Raw genomic sequence first — 21,283 nt, forward strand, 5'->3', positions numbered from 1 at the left:
CCCGGCCTTCGCCTGCTGCTTCCACCTTCCGCCCGGTGCAGCCGCGGCTTTCGGCGCGACCGTCGTCGCTTCCCATCGTTGTGCTGGCCCTGCGGCGCCCGAGCCCGCAATGTCGGGCCCCAACGGGGATCTGGGCATGCCGGTGGAGGCGGCCACGGAAGGAGAGGACGACGATTTCGAGGAAGCAGGTGACCCGGGGGGCGTGGAAGCCACCTTTGGTTTTCCAGGCGTGCTGCCTGGCACGGGAACGGGGTGGGGGTGGGGGCTTGGAAGGGACGGAAGAGGCCCTCTCATCCCCTAGAAGGCCCCGCGTTGTCCTGGAGCTGCCTCAGAGGTGCGCGGCAAGCACCGGAGAACGGGCCCCCCATGGAAACCGTAGCACTGGAGAACTGTGGGCAACCAGCTGCAGCTTACAGATGTGGAAACTGAGGCAGCTTAGGGACGCCCACCCGCTTGGGATGTGCTCCAGCCGCTTCCTTCACCGCAGGAGAGTGGGACCCAGCTCGCTGGCCGGGTTTAGCAGAAAGGGACGACTGTGGGCTTCCCGCTCTGCTGAGTCAGCGCCCCAGCCACCGCGTTCCAGGTGACCCTCAACCGAGCACCGCGGGAGGGCAGGAGGACCATCAACCCTGGCTCCCCGGCGCCTTCTCGAGCCTCAGTTCCCTCATCTGTACTATAGGAATAGTGATTGGTGCCTTCTGTAGTACAGGGTTAGAGGAAACATGGCATGCAAGGTGCTTAGCAGATTCCAGCTGCAGTGTTAAAGTGGTTATGGGGATTAGGGGGATTCTCTTTACTGTACTAAGATTGGTGAACTAACAGAGGACAGGACTTAGTAAACGTGGGGTCAGGATAGAGAAGGCTTTCTGGGTTTGGTAACAGCTTTATTGAGCTATAATTCACATTGTGTACAAATTAGCCATTTAAATTGTACACTCGTATGGCTTGTAGTTTACTCAGAGTTGCGCGTCCATCCCCACAGTAGTTTTACATTTTCATTACTCACATTTTCATTGCTTGGTTTCTTGTTTTTTGAAACTAGGGATTGAACCCAGGGCCTTTGTACAGGGCTATGTCCCCAGCCTCACTCCCATTACCTTTATTTTTATTTTTTGAGACAGGGTCTCTCTAAATTGACCAGATGGGCCTTGAACTTGTGATCCTCGTGCCTCAGTTGCCCCTGTAGCCAGGATTACAGATGAGTGTCACACTGCCTGGCCAGGATCTGCTTTCAATAGAGGTAGAAGACCCCGAACTGGGGGTGAGGATGGGCTAGCAGGTGTGCGCTGGCGGTGCCGGTGAGCAGGGGCTGGATGTGTGTCGTCACTGCCGGGAGCCACGATGGGAGCATTGCACAGGGCCTCGCCGGCTGTCACAGAGTGGATGCTGGCAGGGCCATGGGACAGTGGGGAGGAGGATGTCCCGGGACAGAAGCAAAGGCTTACAACTGGAAAGTACCCTTAACACGGATAAAGCCAGGGCCCAGAGCTGACTGGGAACACTCGCCTCCCCAGTCCCTTGTCCCAGCTTGTGTCCCAGATGCGGAACACAAACTGTTGATCATAATGACCATCTATTGATTGCTTGCTGTGCCCAGACCCTGTGTGATGTCTTGGCGTATTTGAATGCTCAGTTCTCAACCTTTCCCAGAAAAGAGCTACAGTCACTTGCAGGGGTGGAACAGAGCTGGAGCTCAAACCCCAAGAGCCACTAATCACCCAGTCTGATTGGCTTCTGTCATCAACCAGCCGTGGGACTTATACAGGTTTCCGCTTGCTTAGGCCTCAGTTCCCCATCTGTACCACGAGGATGGGGGGTGGACTTTTGAGGTCAAGCAGACTGCCGGGTCTGTCCTGGGAGGGGACATCGTCCTCCTTGGGTGATGCTGCCCCTCCTCTAGAATGCAGGCACATTCACACCAACTCCACACGCATCACCAGCCACTTCCCCTCTGGTCTCCTGCCGGCAGCCTCGTGTGTCTGACTCATGGGCTGGCATAGAACTGAGTCCCGCAGTGGGCACAGGCCCAGACCTTGAAGCCTAAGGGACACTGTATTGCCCAGAGCCAAGTCGTGGATGGAGGCAGAAGAAGCATGTTTCAAGTGGAGACCTGGGAGGATTTCTTGGAGAAGGTTTTGTAAGCTGGCCCTTGAAAGGCCGTTGCACCAATGCATTCTGGGAGACAGGAGCAGAGGCGGAGAGGCTGGACAGTCAGAATTTCACTCATTCTCCCACCCATTCGTTCATTCAACAATTGTTTAAGTTGTGAGGGCACTGGGGAGACAGCAGCAAACATAAGATTGGTCACTTCACAGAGAATTACAGTCAAGGAGGAACACAGATGGACACATAAATAATCACAGTGGTCATTCCTGGTTGAGGGAGAGCCGGGGAGGGGCCAGGATGGCCAGGGTGTCAGAAGAGAGGCTGATCAGCCTGGGGTACTGGGAAGGCTCCCCCAGGGCAACATCCTGGAATTTGTCCAGGAGGAGAAGGAGGAGGAGGAGGGAAGACACGCAAAGGACACAGTGCATTCCAGCCAGAGACAACAAACAGCACATTCATGGGCCTGAGGTAGGCCAAAGCAAGTGGGAGAGGGAGACAAAACGCTCAGGAGAAGGTAGCGGCTGGCTCCCACTCCAGGCGCAGGACAGTCTGCAGAGTGCTTTACGCTGAAGACAGAGGAAGCCATGGAAGGGCTGAAGGGCGAGTTCTCTCAAGAACAGTGGCCTTGACTGCCAGACTTGGGAGCACAGGCTGGGCCTCTACGCAGCTGCCGAAGAGGTTCGGGTTCAGCATCCACCTGACCTCCCAGGCAGGACTCCCGCCGGCTGCCCTGACACCACCCTAACCCTAGGGAGAGCACATGAAGGTTTTATCTCTTCAAAGTCTTTCTCCTTTTGGAATCCACCCACTTTCCAGATGGTGACAGTGAGGCTCAGGAAGGAGGAGGGACTCGCCCAAAGCCCCTGCTGGAGGCCAGCTGGGGGACAGTGGGATGTGAGGGGATCGGTGAGCCCTGAGGCGACACAGGACTTGACTGATTCCTCTCCCCCCAGAGTACGCCGCCATCAACTCCATGTTGGACCAGATCAACTCCTGCCTGGACCACCTGGAGGAGAAGAACGACCACCTCCACGCCCGCCTCCAGGAGCTGCTGGAGTCCAACAGGCAGACTCGCCTCGAGTTCCAGCAGCAGCTTGGGGAAGCTACCGGTGATGCCAGCCCCTAGGCCGTGGGAGCCCCCAGGGCAGGCCCAACCCTGCGTCCCTGGGCCAGGCTCAGCCTGGGCACTCACCTTCTGGCCTCAACACCCTCTTGAAGGCTAGCCTTTGGTCCCTCCTGGGCCCAGGGGTGGGCTGGTCACCCACCCACCAGTCTGCCCACCTCCCGGGAATGCCCCACTCTGTCCAGGACCAAATGTCCACATTAAACAGGTCTCCCACACCACTGCGCCTCTCTCCTCTGTGTGCCAGGACACAGACCCCAGAAGAACTGGCAGTAAAAGGGCAGTCAAGGCTTCCAGGCTCTGACCACACACTGGTGGCACCAGCTGTACCCAGAGAGGCTAGGTGCTGACTGAGAGCTGCTTGTGTGCCCCTTCCCCTATCCACCCAGACAGAAGTGCTAGTGGGCACTGCACGACCAGACTACCTTCCTTTATTGGCTTTTGAGAGGAAACTCCAACCCCATCAGTCTCCACACAGACTCCTAAAAGCATTAACAGATCTGCACGCAGACAGGCTGGGCACGAGGAGCTCCTGCTATCAGGTCTTGAGGTGGCGCAAGCACAGAAGGGATGCTGGGGGCTGGAGCCATCGCCTCGCTGAAGGGTCTGGCCTTGTCCTGGGGGCTGGGCTGGGTGGGCAGTCGGCCAGTGCCGACACTGGAGTGCGCAGATTGCACACTAGCAGCGCAAAGGCTGGGAGGGGGGCACCAAATCGCCTCATGTTTCTGGACACAGTGTACACGAGGTCGGAGCATCCTCTGAGACAGCATCAGACATGTGGGGTGACTTTGTGGGACACACTTGGCCTCTCTGGGTGCTGGGTCTTTCACCAAGACCACCAACACCAAGACATGCTGGGCAACCGTGGTACTGCCCTTCCGCCGTCTCCATCTGGCCAGCGATAGGGCCGGGCTGGTTGGCTAAGGATCTAAAGGAGAAAACAACTACACAGCCAACACAGCCTGAGCCCATTTGCTGATGATTCTTCTTCATGTTGCCTGCACCCTGCCAGTGAACTGAGAACGGAGTACCAGAGCACCTGCATGGGAAGGGCCCTCACCTACAGCTCAGCTGCACCAAAGTCAACTGCAGAGAGGCCAGCACGGGGCTCAAATCCTGGCCTCTTACCGGCCCCGTGGCCTCTCTCGGCCTCAGTTTCTTCACCTGTAATTTTGAGGTAGCAAGCACACCACCTCCTAGAATTGCAAAGGTTCACAAAGACCTTAATTTACTCGAAGGCTATTTCCTAGGCCTGATACCTTATTAGGAGGGAAACAGGCCCAGGTGAAGAGCCTCAGGAAGGCTATGTTTGCCTTCCAGTTCTGCCACTACACTGCGGCCAGAGGCCGGGCACTGGCTGAGAGCTGCTGTGCCATAGCCAGTTCACCCAGACAGAAGTGCTGGTGGGCACTGTGCATCCAAACTACCTTTTATTGGCTTTGAGTAAAAACATCCACCACGTCCATTTCCACACAGACCCCTGAAAGCATTAACAGGTCCGGACCCAGACGCGCTGGGCTCAGGGAGCTCCCACTTTCAGGTTTTGAGGCGGCCCGAGCGCCGAGGGCGGGGTGGGGGATTAGCGGCTCGAGGTGTCACCTTGCCGGGGGTTTGGGCCTTGTCCTGAGGGCTGGACTGGCTGGGCGGGCGACCACTACCAATGCTGGAGGTGAACAGTGCAGTCAGCGCGTTGCGGGCGTTGATGGCGCACTGGCGGCTCACGGGCCGGGACGTGGGGCCGGAGCTCTCGGCTGCTTTGTGTTTCTGGACAGAGAGTACACTGAGGTCAGGGCTCACTGAGGTCTCCTGGCCGGCAGCAGCTTCCCCAGCCCAGTGCGCCATGACCCTGTGTGACGCACTCAGCCCTTCTGGGCCAGGTTCGGGAGCCAACAGCCTTGCCCTAGAGCAGTGACAGAAAGAGCCCGGCACTAACACAACTCAGACTCCCTCCCCATAGCAGGTGTGTGCCTGGGTCATGCTAAGCACAAGGGCCGTGGCTGCGGGCTGTGTCTATCAGAGGGGACAGAGGCTGTGTCCCCGAGCAAGGGAGGGGGGTCCAGCTCACCTGCAGGTTCTCAAAGTGGGCCAACGACTTGCAGTGGGAGAGCCGCGCCCCGGAGTTGCCATGACAGAACTTGCGGCAGACGCTGCAGATGTAGCCCATCACAGGCACCAGGAAGTCCACACCTGCGAGGGCAAAGTCACACACACAAGTCCTCAGTCCCAGCCAGGTGCCCGCCCACTCGAGGGCCTATCTACCCCATACCCAGCCTCTAGTGGGAGCAGAGAGAAAAAGACCTGGGGACGGGCTGACCGGAACGCAGTGCTGGGACCTGGGGGTCACCTGGAGCTGGGGCCACCATTCCCACAGGTGGGCTCGGAGCTCCGTCTTACCATATGCAGTGTTGGAGCTGTAGGTCTCCAAGCCCTTCCGCTCCCCTCCGGAGCCGTCTTTGGACCTCACCTGGAGAAACGCAAGCGAGGGCCTCAGAGGCCGGTCTGGCTCCCCCAGACCCAGCCCCTAGATTTCTGGCATGTGGGGGCTGCCTCCAGGGGTGCCCTTCCTACTTCATCCTTCCCAGGCAGCTCCCACCCCACAGGGGCCGCAATCCACCAAGTGTGCCCAACAGATCACGTGTGTCATCTCAGTGACCGCTCATAGCAACCCTATGGCTACACCCATCTTGCAAAAGAGGAAACTGAGGCTGCAGGGACATGAACTCACTTGCCCAGGGGTGGCCTGTGGAGAGGCCTGGGAGTGAACCCCGGTGGGCTCAAACCAGAGTTCAAATTCTCACCTGGGAACCCTCAGCTCCCTAGTTCCCACCCAACACTGCGGTGACCTTAGTCCTGGTGTGGGTTTTAAGTGACCAAGGACCCTCTACCTCACCTGCTGGATACAGGCCCCTTCCAGGAGAGACCAGCCCCAGACCTGTCAGCCCTGCCATGCCCAGCAGTGTCCTCCACCACCCGCCACGTGACTACCAGAGTGACAGTGTCTCTTTGGCAAGCTCTTCCCACAACCACCCTGCACTATAAACAGGCAGCCTCTGTGAGGCGGGGGCCAGGCCTTGGGCCTCACATGTCATGTCCCCACGTCTAGCACCAGGGCTTGGCCCTGGCCCGGTTCCCAGAAACATCTGTTAAACTGCAAAGTATCCAAGACCCGACCCACTCCTCATTTAGAGGCACAGCTGGGCCATTAAAGGTTTGGACTCAGGAATCTCACTTTTTGTTGTTGTTGTTTTATTTTGTCTTTTGAGACAGTCTCACTGTGCATTCCAGTCCAGCCTCAAATCACTATGTAGCCCAGGCTGGCCTCAAACTCACAGCAATCCTCCTGCCTCAGCCTCCCAGGTGCCGAGATTACAGGCCTGTGACACCACGAGTCTGGCATGCACCAGCCTGGCTAATATCTCTCTTCCTGCCAACCACTAGGATGAAATTCTACCACTACAGTGCCCAGTGCCTGCCTAGCACATAGTAAGTGCTCAAAAAAAGAAAAAGAAAAGTCAGCTGCTAACATCATTGTACCACTACCATCCCTTACTCTGCTCCTCTCTGCTCAGGACACCTTTCCCTTCCTCTGGACAAGTCTGAATCTCCACCAGGCTTCCAGGCCCTCACATTTTTCCAGCTGCTACTCGACAGTCAACCTGCTGCACATCTACATGGTCGCGTTCAATTCCGTTCATGCTAATAACACGGAGGCAAACACAAGTGCCAGCCTCAGGCCTCGCCCCCAGGTGGACTAAAGCCCTCCAGGCTGGCCATCCCACCACCAGCCTGCCTACTGCACCCTGCCTACTGCAGCCCACCCCAGCCACCTGCTTGCAGAATTCTTCCTCGACCTCGACCTCTTCCTCTTCATCGTCCTCCTCCTCCTCCTCCTCCTCCTCCTCTTCCTCCTCCTCCTCATCACCCTCAAAGCAGCCCACGGCATCCACTGTGATGAAGTGGTCCTCGTCCTGGCCAGCCGTCTCCTTCTCCAATGTCTTCAGCTACCCAGGGGAGAGGGTGAGGGACTCGGGTCAGCTGTGGGCAGCCTGGATGCCACTTGCCCCTGAGAGTCCCGGTCCCTCTGGACCTGCTCAGTTAGGCTGGGAGGAAGCCCAACCTGCCGTGTGACCCTGGCCGAGGCTCCGTACCCCTGTGGGCCCATGTCCTCTGAGGCAGCTGGGGTTACCTCCTTGGCTTTGTCCTTGTGCCCCTGGGACTTCACGTGCTCCACAAACTTGCGGGGGGTCTTAAAGTAGCGGTGGCAAACAGTACAGAAGGGTCGCAGGGACTGCTTGGCGACCTGGGAAAAGGAGGGCAGGCCGTGTGCATGGCAGGCAGCCTCCCCAGGTGTGACCCATGGACGAGTGGCCAGGCAGCACCCAGCGAGACTGCTCCTTCCACCTGCAGGCCCAGCACATCTGTCGTTGGCTGGCCTGGCCCTGCCTCTGCCCTGGGTCACGCACAAACGCAGCCCTTCCCTGTGGCAGCCAGGAGATGGGCAGCAGGTAGCAGCAAGACAAGAGAGGGGAGCCCCCCAAGGACCCGTGGGCCCTGTGACTGCAGGGCAGATGCTCTGCCCCAGCTGGGAGTGACTGTCACGTGCAGACAAGAACGAGGCTTTACTTCCGCTCTGTCCTGGCTCCCTCCTCCCCGGGCCATGGTGCGTGCAGGAGCCCTGGGAGCAGGAGGGCCTCCTACCTTGTGGTCCTGTGTCCTGCGGTGCTGGATGAGGTCCCCCACGTAGTATACCTGGCAGGTGTTGCACCAGCGCTTTGGTGGCGGCTCTCTGAATGATGACAATCAAAACAAGCACAGTGTGACACTGTGTGAGCTCAAGGCCAGGCTGAACTACATAGCAAGACCCTGCCTCAGAAAAAAAGAAAAACAAAACTAAAGCACGGAAAGCATCATGGGAGGAGCTAGGCCAAAATGTAATGCCTTATCTCTGGGCAATTTTTATCTTCTTGTGCGTTTGTGTGTTGCATTTTCAAAATGTTATACAATGGGCAAGTCTTTATTTTATTTATTTACTTATTTATTTATGGTGGGGATCAAACAAGGGGGCATTCCCTTTTTATTTTTTAATTTTTAATTTTCATTCCTTCATTTTTGCAGTACTGGAGACTGATAGATTGATGTGATACTACGGATTGGATCCTCCTGTTTCAACCTCCTGGGTAGCTGCGGTTACATACAGGAATGTTGCAACCCACTCAGTTAAATTTGAGTTTCACAAGGAGCATTTCGGTACCTTGGTAAATGTTTTTTAAAAGCACTAAGTGGCTGGGCGTGGTGACACATGCCTGTAATCCCAGCATCCAGGAGGCTGAGGCAGGAGGATCACTGTTGAGGTCCACTGGGCTACACAGGGAGTTCAAGCCCAGCCTGGACTACATAGTGAGACCCTGTCTCAAAAAAACAAAAAGTACTAAATGAAGAAATGTACTCCTCATCCAGGTGTGGCCAGTGCCATGCCTGAGGCCTCCTAGAATGACCAAGGTGGGCAAGGGTAGCAGACTCTCTGGAGGAAGGAAGGGGGTCACCCTCCCAGTGGGTGACCTCAGTTCTGGGATTCAGCACTTCAGCCCACTCTTGGGATCATTTCTCCATCTCCCAAAGGAAACCTACGCAGTGTGACTTGAGTAGAGCCAGCCCTGTGCCTCAGGCCTGGCCGGACGGACAGGACACCCCACCTGGCCAGGGGGAGTGGTTCCAAAAAGGCACCACCGCATCTGGTGCACTCAGTACTTTCTGCCCCTGTAGACACGGACTCTGCCTTCCTAATGGGTCACCGTGCACCAAGGCTGGGGCTGTGGGTGGTCTGGTCCTTTCCTACAAAATGCTGTTCCCTGCATCCAACTTATCCCTCACTTCCGCAGTGACAAAGGCCAGAAACATCGTTCCTTTTCGCACAAGCTAATTTTTGTCTTGTCTGGTGTTGAGGACCAAAGGAAGGTAGCAGGCTGGGGCTAGGGGTTATTTTGTCTCAGGAATCATTAACATTGCAGCAGGGCATTGACAGGCGACCCAGACTACCAGTGCCACGTCCAGGACACCACTGAGATGATGCTCTAACTGAGCGTAATGGCCTCAAAAATTCTAGCTTAATTTGTCCTTCAGCATAAATGCCTGGTCTGTCTTTCTGTTGGTTTGGTTTGGTTTGGTTTGGTTTTTTGAGACAAGGTCCCAATGTAGCTCAAGCTGGCGTCAAACTTGCAGCGATCCTCCTGCCTCAGCCTTCCAAGTACTACAATTACAGGCCTGCCCCATGCCCAGCTTCTTGTCAAGATCATTCTGTGCATGCAAGGTTGAACCCTGTTTTAACCTGACCACTTCGCACTGTTACAAAGTCCCTGGAACTCTCCCGTGTATTGGCTGGACAGGCCTTAACTGATCTAACCAATCTGCTGCTTTGTGATACTTTAGATCGTTCCTAATTAAGATTTTTCTACCATTGTATTAACTCAGAGTTCATCTGTGAAAGTCCCCGCCCTCCTGTGTCTATGACAATGTCTCCTAGGCAGAAGACGGAAGGAGCTCTTCTCTCGGTGAGAAACAGCTAACCCTAAGCTGCCCAAGGAGGGGAAGTGTATCTGTCACAGCGGCCAACCAAGAGCCCTTCCTGTCCCCTCTCCCCACCTGGGATAATTCAAGCCACAACAACTATGTGAAATTTGACAAAAGTCCCTGACCACTGACTCAAGGGACAACTGGCCAGCCTGTAAAAGGTTCTATTTGGTCTCCCTCTGGTTCAAATTTTGAAGTCGGGAGCTTTCACCATCAATCTAGATTTCTGAATTTTCCTGCAAGAGCAGGAGATGGGGCGGGATGACACACCAACCCCACACGGTCTCACTTCTCCATATCGCCCCCAGCCCCTGGAGGCCCGTGACAGCCCAGTGGGTCCTGCCAGCTCCTGCGGGGCCCTGCCAACCTCTAGGAGGACTACGTTTCTGACCAACTGAACCCTGTGAGGATGCAAGAAGGGACCTGGGGACACTCTCTAAACCCAGGCTACAGGCCGATCCTTGCCACTGCACCACCACAGCATATGTGCCAGGGCTCTGGGCCACAGCCCCCTCCTTCACACAAGATGGTCACAATGTTCCTATCTAGATGGAGCCTAAGGGGACAGGGATTTAGCTCAGTGGTTCCGCCGCCTGCCTCACAAGCACAAGGTCCCGCGTTCAATCCCCGGTACCCAAAAAAAAGTAGATGGAAGCTAGGGACACTGTGCTGAATCCCAAACCACACCCCCACCAGGCCATGGAGGAGCCAAGGCCATCCATAGCCATCGTCAGTGGTGTCAAGGGGCCCCTGGGAAGGGCAGGAATTAACCCAGCGGCAGCCCTGGCAGAGGGTACCTCCAGCACCTGCCCGGCGAGCCTGCCCACCCCAGCAGAGAGCAGCCCCCAGCTCACTCCTCTCTCTCCAGGGCATCCCGGGGCATGGGTAGCAGGGACAGGAGGCACGCCTGGTTCACGTGCTGGAGCTCCGAGAGCCGCTGCAGGTGCTGGGCCTCCGACATGTGGTCCTGGAACTCCTGCAGCACGAAGAAGCCAGGGATGGGCATGAGGGGAGGCCCCGAGCAGGACACAGCTCCGACCTGGGCTTCACAGCAACCCTGTCATCTCTGGGAGGCCCCGTGTGGCCTGGAATAGGCCGGGAAACTGAGGCAGGGAATGAGTACACACCAGCCGGAGCTCTGCCCCTCCCAGGGACTCTGACTACCTCAAAGGCAAAGAGCTTGCTGGTTCACTTGGATCTTCATGGCTCTGCTCAGGCCAGGCAGAGTAAAGAGGTAACCATAGCAACAAGAGTGCCAACACACTCAAGGCTTCAGCTACTAATGCTGTGGCCCCTTGGACCAGGCCTGGGCTCCGGACTGCAATATCAGGGCCAGGCCCACACAGCGGATCGGGGCTGATTTGAGCCAGGTTTGCCTGACTCTAAAACCTGCCCTGCTGGCTGGTCAGGAAACGCTTTCTGTTTTTGCTTTGTTTTGTCTGAGATAGGGTCTCACTATGTAGTTCAGGCTGGCCTTGAACTCCAAGCAATCAATCCTCCTGCCTCAGCCTCCGAAGTGCTGGGATGACAGGTGTGCGCCATCACGCCCAGCAGGAGATGCTTTCTGAGCAGACGCTGGGCTGCGCAGGGCCAGGCTCGGGGGTCCTCGGCAGCCACTAGGGCAGCATGGAAAGGGCCGGCCATGTGCCGGGCAGAGCCCAGCCCTCCCCACACCCTCGCCGACGGCAGCCCGCTCCCACTACCTGCTGGCTGCTGCAGTTCGCCTTGCAGATGTAGCAGAAGAAGTGAAGGCCCTGCTTAGAGGGAGTGCTGGTGGCCACGTGGGTGGCGGAGGAAGGGTCGCCGCCTGGATGGGGCCCAGGCGCGAGGGGGGCGGTGTTAAAGGCCCGGCTGTCGCTGCTCTGCAGGATGGTGACCTTCAGGGAGCCCCCGGAACCCCACATCTGCACCAGGAGCGAAAGCAGAGCTTCTGCCATCAGGCTGCTCCGGGCCAGCCGAGCCCAGGTGAAGATCTGTGCACACTGTGCCCAGCACATAGGGAAACTGAGGCTCCAGCTCTTAGGTGACTGCCCAAGCTGTGGCCAGAACAGGAACCCAGGCCTGCCAAATTACAAAGTCTAACCCATGCCACTCCTCACATGACAGACGGGGAAACTGCAAGGAAAAAGGGAAGGGCTGAGCCAGGGCGGGGACCCAAGCCTCAGAGAAGCTATCACTCTGCCCTCTTCCCGTTAGAGAGCCGACCCCAGCATGAGGGGACTGGAAACTCTTGCTCGGGGACAGGCCAGCTGTGAGGAGCTCTTTTTGTTTGCTTTCTTCAGACAGGCAAGGTCTCACTATGTAGCCCAGGCTGTCCTCCGACTCCCTGAGATTCTCCTGCCTCAGCTTCCTGAGTGCTGGGATGACAGATGTAGAAGGGACTCTTGTCACCAAAAGCACCCTAGGTCTTCAGAGCAAAGGCATGGAAAAGCAACAGTTCTGCACCACCTTCCATGCAGCCAGTCTACATCAAACTCAGTGGGGAAACAGAAGGGGACCCCAGGTGGCCTAAGGGAGAAAGAAGACACCCTGCTGCTGGGCCCTGGGGCCCGATGGGGCCTCATTCACAATGCTACCCACCCCAAGCATGTCACGTGTTCTTTTTTCACACTCTCCTGCATGTGGAGCACTGGCTGATGGCTCCTGGCTTGCTGCTACCCCGACCTGGGCCCCCACCAGCTCCAGCGACGACACTTCCTTCATGCCTGAAACAACAGGTGTGCTCCTTTCCCAGAGTCCATTTGCCACCCTGGGCTGTGAGGGACCTGGGCCAAGAGCTGCCTTCTCCACCAACAGCTAGGACGCTGAAGTCCCAGTGCGGACAGCCACAGACCCGGGCTCAAGGCCTGGCCCTCAGCCTCTGGCAGCACCCAGTCCAGGCTGGACGGTGCCAGAGGAAACACCAGGGGGCGACACTCACTCACCTCCCCCGGCCTCTGCTGTGAGGTGAGCTGGTGTTTCTGGCGTGGTGGCATGTACGGGCACCATTACCCGCTCTGGGGTGGGCACCGACCCCTGCGGCTGGGTCTCAGGCTGGCCCCGAGTCTGCTCCAGTGGCCGTACGGGCACCTGCGTGGAAGGCTGCTCTGGGGGCTGCTCGCGCAGCTGCCCCCCACTCACTCACCTCCCCCGGCCTCTGCTGTGAGGTGAGCTGGTGTTTCTGGCGTGGTGGCATGTACGGGCACCATTACCCGCTCTGGGGTGGGCACCGACCCCTGCGGCTGGGTCTCAGGCTGGCCCCGAGTCTGCTCCAGTGGCCGTACGGGCACCTGCGTGGAAGGCTGCTCTGGGGGCTGCTCGCGCAGCTGCCCCCTGCCCCCAGGCCTGTGACTGCACCTGCTTCTGCGGCTCTGCTTCCTTCGGCAGTGGCACTAAGTGCTCTAGGGAAGTCTGTGTCTGTGCCTGCTTCTGCAGCTTCAGCGGAGCCTGGGTGCCCGCAGGTGGCATCTGTGGTGGAGTCTGGGGCTGCACCTGGGCCTGGATCTGCAGGACCCGCGGCTGGAACCGAGGCAGCACTCGGGATTCCGGTGGCTCAGGCAGCACTTCTGGTGTCTGGGTCTGCTTGGGCACCGTCATCCGGGCCTGCGGCTGCACCTTTACCTGTGACTGCCCTGGAGGCCCCTTTTCCATGGGCATCTCTGAGCTATAAAGGATCAAAAGAAGATCAAACTCACATCTGCCAAGAGACCCCAAGAAAGGCCAAGACCAGGTTCTCATCCCAGTTCCACCACTAATAAATAGGCAAGAGACTGGGGCAACCCTGTGGCTTTCCGGGCTGTGATCCTGATGCCTCAACGTGACTGGATAAAGAAACACTTGGCAGATTAGTAAAACACACCTCTGGGTGTGTCTGGGTGTGCGGTGGAGGTGTGACTCTGGGGACTATATGTCAAGGGTCCCCAGAATTGAAGACAGTTTTTCCACAGACCAGAGGTAGTGATGAGGAATAGTTTCGGGATGATTCCAACACATTACACTGGTTGTGTGCTTTATTTTTATTATTATTACATCAGATTTGTCATAAAGAGAGCATGACCTAGACCCCTCAGATGCACAGCTCACGGTAGGGTGTGCACTTCTATGGGAATCTAATGCTACCACTGATCTGCAGGAGGAGAAATTCAAGAGGTGACGCAAAAGACAGGAAGCGGCTGTAAATACAGATGAAGTGGCCTCGTTCCTACCAGGCTATATGTATACTGACGTTAGACTGTGGCCCGAGGGCTGTGGACCTCCGCCATCTATGATCCCTGGACCTTTTTGCCCTGGTGCTATTTCCCTATTCTGCTTCCCGGCTGCTAGGAGGCAGCATAGGCAGCTTTACCCCTCTGCCATGATGTTTCTGCCTTGGAGCCAGCAAACTATGGACTGAATCCTCTGAAACGTATATTAAACCTCTTCTCCTCTAAATTAGGGGCATCAGTTATTGTGTCCCAGTGATGGAGAAACTCACTAATATAGAAAATGGATACCAAGAGTGGCACTGTCGCTGTAACTATATCTGACCATTTGATTTAGAAGCTTCTGAATTGGCTTGTGGGAAGTTTTTGGAAGTTTGGAAAAGCAGAAGAAGCCCTACTAAGCAGAGTGTGATGGGTGATTCTGGTGGAAGACGGGAAAACCAGATTGCTGATAGGAATTCGAACAGTAAAGGCCAGGCTCAGGAAGTTTTAGATGGGAACAAGGACTCTATTAGGAAATGGATTAGAGGCCCTGTATGTTACATTCTGACAAACTTGTCTTCATTCTGTCCATGTCCTAGGACTGCATGAGGTTGAATTTAAAGGTAGCAGACTCATTAAGCTAAAGAAGGAAACTGCAAGACAGCCCAACGTTCAGGCTGTGACATGAACACTGCCGGCTGCTTTCAATCAAATTGATAGTGAGAACTGGGAGCAAAAACCAGAGCAGAAAAATTTGAAAAACCTAAATTTTGGCCCAAAAGGAATCATATGTAAAGTTGGGGCCAAGGGAGGTGTGGTTGCTGAAGAGATCGAAGCCATAAAAAAGAAACCAAGTACTTTGTACCAGGGCAAGAAAGATGCCTTCAGGGCATCTCAGGAATCAGCAAGACCCCATCCATCACAAACTCAATGGTACAAAAGTATTCATCTTTCATTTGAGAAGAGCCCTTGGTCCCTTACTCCATTGGAGGGCCACCTAGAGAACTGGTTTCTGGGGATTCTTTTCACTGTGTTTAGTCATTGAGGCACTCAGAGACTGCTGCTGCCACGGTCCCAAGGGGCCTGGCTACTGCCTGTAGTGGTGGCAGAAATCTAGCATCATCCATGTGATGCTGGTTTTACAGGCAATCAGAACGAATATGTTGTGGGGGTCAGGGAGACTCCTACCCAGATATCAAAGGAAGGCCTGAGAGGCCAGGCAATATGGCCCTGAGAGGGCCGTGCATGAACAGTGAGAGCGAAGCTGAAAGTGCAGCGGAGAACCCAGGAAGCTGGACATGTCAGAAACACAGAACATCTGCAGGCTATAAGTGGAGCCACCCCAAGGTATAAGCCATGTGGGCTGCAACCAGCAAGGCCACAGGAATTGGGCTGCCCAAGCCCGTCAGAGCTGAAATCTCACCACAACCCGCCCTGGGTGCCTGACTTAGAGTCATGGGATTTAATGTTTGCCTGGCTGGGTTTCAGTCTTGCTTTGGTCTGATTCTTTTCTATCCTCCTATTCCTCCCTTTCAGACTCCCTGTGCCAGCCTACTTAGGATTGTGTAACTTTTTTTTTTATTTTTACAGAGCTAAGAGTTTGCCTTGAGTTGGAGAAGAGCCTTTGACTCAGACTTCTGAAAAATGCTGGAATTGTTGAGACTAAGCAAGAGATTATTGCATATTTTTATTATATGCACAAGATAGTTGGATCATGTTAGGTGAAATAATTAACTTATTATTACGTTTATTTGGATATTAAGGATGGTTTAGGGCCGGGGATCTCAGTGGTTCCGTCGCCTGCCTCACAAGCACAAGGTCCTGAGTTCAATCCCCGGTACCAAAACAAAACAAAACAAAAAGTATGGTTTAAAGAGATATGTTTGATGACAAGATATGACAAGGGGTGGACTGTGACTGGTCATGGCGATATGTCCATTTGATTGGACTAAGACACACATACCAGATTACTAAAGTACAACTTCTGGGTGTGCCTGGGTAGGTCACTGGCCTTGAGTACTATTTATGGTCCCTTGTTTCTTCCTCTCTGGCCCTTTTCCCCTGCTCTGCTTCCCAGCTGCATGAACTAAGCAGCTTTACTCTCCCTGGCCCTCCTGCCATCATCTTCCAGCCCCCGAGCCGGCCGACCATGCTCTGAATCCCCTAAAACCATGAGCTAAACCTCTCTCCCTTTAAGTTGTGGGTGTCAACTACTGTATCCCAGGGACAGCAGAGCTGACTAACACAGGGGCATCAGTGTCACCTAAATAAGCTGTAGAGGATTTCCCCCTCCTGCCACTTGCTCACACATCTCCAATTAGCCCTGGAAACCTGCCCACCCTCTGCCACTCTCTGAGGTCTCGAGTAAACATCTTCATCCCTCCATCCTGGCCCCCAGCCTGGCCTCCAGGTCTGGCCTGGAGCTTTCCCAGGTAGGTACAGAAGTAAGTATGACTTTCCACCACACTAGAGGTCATCTTGTCCCCACCTTCCACAGGGTCGGCCCCTGCCTCCCCACCCCACCTGTGCAGGGATGAACTCAGGGCACCCGAGCCCTGGCACCTCCCCAGCATCACTTACGTCCTTGACCTCTTGGCCAGTGGCTCAGCCACCTCAGAAGGTTCCGGCTCAGGTGTGGGAATGCGTTTCTCACTCGTGAGGCCATCTGGGCAGGGGAGTGAATCTTGGTCTAGGGTAGGGATGGACAGGGGAACAAAGGTACCATGGAGCATATGTACGAGCCCCAGAAATGGGGCCAGGTCTCAACCCCACCAAGAATCCCTGCCTCTCGCATCTGCCTCCGTGACCTGCCCCCATCACCCAATCCATGTCCCCTCTGAAGGGCCACCAGGCTCCCCACCTCCCTCACCTCTGGATGTGTCCATCCTGAACTCTTCCGCTTCTTCAGACCCCTCTTGGGGGTCTGCCCCATCTTCCACAGGCACTGTCTGAGAAGAAGAATCCTGCTTCCTTTCAGAAACCGTTTCTGACAGCTGCCACCCACCAAAAACTGCAAATTCTGCTCTGGCCTACAGTGGCCGTCACAGCCCCCAAGGGCTGCCAGGGCCCAGGGGATCTCTGGTGGGCCTGGCTCCCTAGCTGCTGGGCAGATGACCGGATACACCCCACGTCCCGTCAAGCTGGGGCTCACAGAGCTTCTGGCTTTCCCACACCCTTCTTCCCAAGGAGCCTTTGAAACATGGTCCTGATAGCATCTCTGGCCTCTTTCAAGCTAAAACTTCTCTTGGCTTCCTGCACGCACAGGTACTCCTTACCCCAAGCCTGAAACCATCCCAACCTGCACAACCTGGTCTCTGCCCCCTCAGCCCCTCGCCAGGCCCCCTTTGGGGCCACTCTCCCCAGCCCTCACTGCACGTCCATGCTGGGCTTCTCTGGCAAGACCTGGGCCTCCGCCCTCCCCCAGAGCCCCCCAGGCAGTCCTCACAGGAAGCCTCTCGACCCGAAACGAGGTCCAGACCCTTCCTGCAGACCCCCAGGATGCCTTCCACTTACTTTTGGTGACATGCATTTTCCAGTCTTAAATAGCTCATGGGGCATTTTGTACATTAACATCTCTCACACCCTCCCCCATAACCTGCAGGAAGTCCGGGCCACCTAGAACATCTGTACTAGTGGACCCCCATCCCACAGGGGCTTTACAGACATTTGCTCTGTGAACACAAGACTCCAGCCAGCTCCGGGCACCCTGGGAAGCCGTAGGGCCTGCAGCTTCCTTCCCTCCTGCTAAGCCCCACACACCAGGACTGAGGAGAAACACAACCTATACCCACATCAGGACTCTCAGACACCACCTAGCTCTTGCCCTGCGTGACACGGGCACCTTGTCTGTGAGTTGGGGGCCCAACGCTGAACCGAACCCCTTTTAGAAGACAGTGCCTTGTCTCCAGATGTGGGCAGCCTGAAGCAACCAGGTAAGAGGTGTCACCTGTACCCACGAAAGTGCTCAGCTATATCTAACAAAGCCAGGCATGGCGGAGCTGGGGCTGACATCCAGCTGTCCCCCTTCCCAGCCCCCTCTGCCAGCCACCACTCACCTTGCGATTGGGGGTGGTAGAAGAGTGGGTCCGGGTCTGTTTCTGGGGGTTTCTCCCTGAGAGGTTGAGCTTCGAGGGGTTCATAGGGACCCCAACAGGAGGCGGGCCCAGCAGAGACTGGCGAGTGGCCTGGGGAAAGAACTGCTGCAAATTGGGAGGGCCCAGCTGGGGCGGTGTGATGCTGGGGGCTGCCAGGCTCGGGGTTGCCATGTTGTAGCCACGGAGGTTGCCTACAGGCAGGAGAGGAGAGAAGAGGCTCTCAACACAGCTGGGTGGTGGAGGCTGGGGTCAAGGGTCACCCCCCAAAGCATCATGGGAACATCATGGTTAACTTCCAAGGGAGCCCTGCCCACCCCAGGGCAGCCAGAGATGAGAGATAAGAGACACAATCGCAGTCCCACCATGGGTGTTGGTGATGAAGGAGGTTGTGGAGATGGTTTTCTGCTCCAGCTAGGGGTCAGGGGCTGCCGAAAAGGGCAAATCTCCCAGATGCCTCCTCAAATCATCTTGAGCACCCCAGCAAACCCGCTTGCCCTCAGGCATGCTTTAGAGTTCACCACAGCTATGTGACAGACCCAGCACAGGGCCCACAGGAAAACCTGAGAGATGCTACCCTGAAGCCCTCCTTTCTCCAAAGCCTACTGTGAGCCAGGCACTGTACTAAGCAAGCACTTCCCATCCTCTGCGTCTTATCACCTGACCCACCAGGTATAGGGCAAGACAGCATCATCTCTACTGGTGACAAAACAGAGACGTAAGCCTGGCGCAATGACACACACTTGTAATCCCAGCACTCAGGAGGCTGAGGCAGGAGGACTGCCACGAGTTCAAGGCCAGCCTGACCTGCACACCGAGACCCTGTCTCGAAAAACCGAAAATATATGTGTGCGTGCCTCGTACACAGTAAGTATTCAGGTATCATTTACTCAAAACAAATACAGATACACACATGCAAAGAGAGCCAACCAGCTCTTAAAAACAAGAAGACAAAAGATAGAACACACTCAAAGAAAAATGGACAAAGGACATGGACAAGTCACAAAAAGAAAAATGAACGTTTAACAGATGAATGTAAAAATGTTCAACAGCACTGGCACTCCAGGAAATGCATATTAAAGCATTAATGACATAGCTTTTTTTTTTTTTTTTGCCAACCAACTTAGTAAATTACACAGACATATACATTTATAAATATAAAAAAGAAGCATATAATACCCAGGGTTGCTGTGGGCATGGTGAGACCGGCACTGTCATATGTGGCTGGTGGCATTGTAAACTGGTCCAGTCCTTTAGAAAAGCAATTTGGCAATATTTATCAAAAGCCATAACACATCCAACCCCTGACTCAGTTGTTCTACTTTTGGGAATCTAGTCCAAGAAAATGGTCTCAAACTATTCGTCGTATTATTTAAAACAGGAAAATGAAGAGAAATAGCTGAGGTTCAGGTAAACAAGAGTACGTCCCTCCAATGAATTCAAAATAACCTCAACAGATTGTCACACCATATGGTAAATGATCAGGCCCCTCTGCTCAAGGAAAAGAAACAAGACACTGTCTCTCACTTAGGGAAACCCCATTAATCATGCACAGCTCCCCAAGTCTTTGCCTAGAAAACATGGGAGGAAGTACGCCCAAACATTGGCTGGCAATTTTCTTCAGGAAGTCAGTCTATGGACAATTTGAGTTTTCTGACCCCCGCCCCTTTTTTAAACATCATTTTCACTTTGAAGAGGGTGACTTTCAAAATGGGTGAGACAAAGGGTAAATATCAGTATGTGTGGGTCCTGTGCGGGCCGTTTCTTTCTCTATCCATCCACATACGATTTGTAAATTAGCTCACAGGAATCTTCGCACTCATGTGGCAAAGCGATAATCATCCAATCAACTCCTACCTGCCGGTGACCTGGGACACATGATCCCTCTCTGGGCCTCAGCTTTTTGGTTTAGTTTGGTCTTATTTGGTTTTTTTTGAGACAGAGTCCTGCTCTGTGGTTCAGGCAGGGCTTGAACTGGTGGCGATCCTCCTGCCTCTGCCTCCCAAGTGCTGGGATCACAGGCAGGCACCACCATACCTGGCATCCAGAGGGCATCTAATTGGAATATGAGTATGGGTTGCTGAGCACTGCCCAAAGAACTAGCACCATGGCCCAGGGCACCTCTGTGACCTGACAGAGCTACATGCAGCTTGGGGACTTTCACCTTCTGCAGCCCCGGTGTCCTGAGAGGGAGAGTAATGAGGGTACCCGGAAGCCGGCACAAGCCTGGGTTCATACCTTGTAACTGCTGCAAAAGCAAAGCTCTTTGCAGCATGGAGCCATTGAGGAGGGATGTGGCCTGGAGATTCAGGAGCTGCTGCTGGGGCTGCTGCGGGGGGAGGCCGCTACGTGGAGAAAGTGGCCTGGGAGAGTTACTAGGAAAGTCAGACTGGCCCCCCCAGGACCCGCCTGCCTGCATGCTCGGCCGGCCCTGTCCACCTAGCTCTACAGCAGACAGAGGACCCCTCCCACAGGTGGAAACTGATGAAATCTAGGACTCCGATGACTACGGGGGGAAGGGGTCCTCACACATGGATCTGTAGGACAGACTGACACCTGCATCCACCCAAGCTGGGACTCACCGGCTCACAGCCATGGGCAGCGGAGGCGACTGCTGGAGCAGCTGCTGGAGTTGTAATAGCTGCTGCTGCTGCTGATGCTGCTGCTGCTGCTGCTGCAGTTGCTGCTGGTGGCTGAACATGGTAGCTGCGGGGAATAGGGGAGTGAGGCCCGGACGCCCTCTACTTCACAGCCACACGCCCCAGCAGCTTCCTATGCTGTCCGCTAAGCGACACCACATCCTCAGAGTCCTCCCCTTCCAGCTTCCCGAAATCCTACCAACACTCTCCCATCCCTACATCGCAACCCAACACACTCCCAGCCCCACCTCCCGGCTCCCAGGCAGCCAGTACAGAAGAGTCCGGCCCCTCCAACTCTGACCCCTGGGCGCTGCCGCCCTGCTCCTCTTTGCACCCAGGCTGGGTCAATAACAGCAGCACCAATGCCGGGCGTGGTGACGCACGCCTGTAATCCCAGCACTCGGGAGGGTGAGGCACAAGGATCGCAGTGAGTTCGAGACCAGCATGGGCTACATAGTGCGTTCCAGGGCAGTCTCAACTACATAGTGAGGCCCTGTCTCAAAAAAACCAAAAAAATAAGTAACAGCAGCGCCGTCCCGGCGGGAGGATGTCCCCGCCCCTCCAGGGCCCGATCCCTCCCCGCCGACTCGCCAG

The 21,283-nt window shown here is 55.4% G+C and overlaps 2 protein-coding genes across 2 annotated transcripts; one reads left to right on the plus strand and one right to left on the minus strand.

The window, feature by feature from the left end:
- Positions 1-6: 6 nt before the first annotated feature.
- Positions 7-3,447, plus strand: CUNH9orf16 (chromosome unknown C9orf16 homolog). Its single transcript, XM_010627298.1, has 2 exons — positions 7-188; positions 3,060-3,447. Exons 1-2 carry the CDS (start codon positions 110-112, stop codon positions 3,230-3,232), a joined length of 252 nt encoding a protein of 83 aa, XP_010625600.1. The 5' UTR covers positions 7-109; the 3' UTR covers positions 3,233-3,447.
- Positions 3,448-3,537: 90 nt separating this feature from the next.
- Ciz1 (CDKN1A interacting zinc finger protein 1) lies at positions 3,538-20,756 on the minus strand. The gene is made up of 18 exons (XM_010627297.2): positions 20,633-20,756; positions 20,289-20,395; positions 19,230-19,301; positions 18,015-18,244; positions 16,829-16,922; positions 16,540-16,648; positions 13,133-13,439; positions 12,921-13,089; positions 12,819-12,823; positions 12,377-12,493; positions 11,500-11,700; positions 10,651-10,772; positions 7,928-8,015; positions 7,416-7,529; positions 7,057-7,230; positions 5,624-5,693; positions 5,295-5,416; positions 3,538-4,993 (listed from the first exon to the last, which is right to left on the minus strand). Exons 1-18 carry the CDS (start codon positions 20,749-20,751, stop codon positions 4,766-4,768), a joined length of 2,448 nt encoding a protein of 815 aa, XP_010625599.1. The 5' UTR covers positions 20,752-20,756; the 3' UTR covers positions 3,538-4,765.
- Positions 20,757-21,283: the final 527 nt, after the last annotated feature.

This window comes from Fukomys damarensis, unplaced genomic scaffold (assembly GCF_012274545.1).
Source record: "Fukomys damarensis isolate Sample0158 unplaced genomic scaffold, DMR_v1.0_HiC HiC_scaffold_36, whole genome shotgun sequence".
Taxonomy (NCBI): Eukaryota; Metazoa; Chordata; class Mammalia; order Rodentia; family Bathyergidae; genus Fukomys; species Fukomys damarensis.

Coding starts and splice junctions, on each gene's coding strand:
- CUNH9orf16 (XM_010627298.1), top strand. CDS start 110: ATGTCGGGCCCCAACGGGGATCTGGGCATGCCGGTGGAGGCGGCCACG. Junction 189..3,059: donor CGACGATTTCGAGGAAGCAG/GTGACCCGGGGG, acceptor CTCTCCCCCCAG/AGTACGCCGCCATCAACTCC.
- Ciz1 (XM_010627297.2), bottom strand. CDS start 20,751: ATGTTCAGCCACCAGCAGCAACTGCAGCAGCAGCAGCAGCAGCATCAG. Junction 19,302..20,288: donor GCTTTTGCAGCAGTTACAAG/GTATGAACCCAG, acceptor GCTTTTCTAAAG/GACTGGACCAGTTTACAATG. Junction 13,090..13,132: donor AAGCAGAGCCGCAGAAGCAG/GTGCAGTCACAG, acceptor CTGCGCGAGCAG/CCCCCAGAGCAGCCTTCCAC.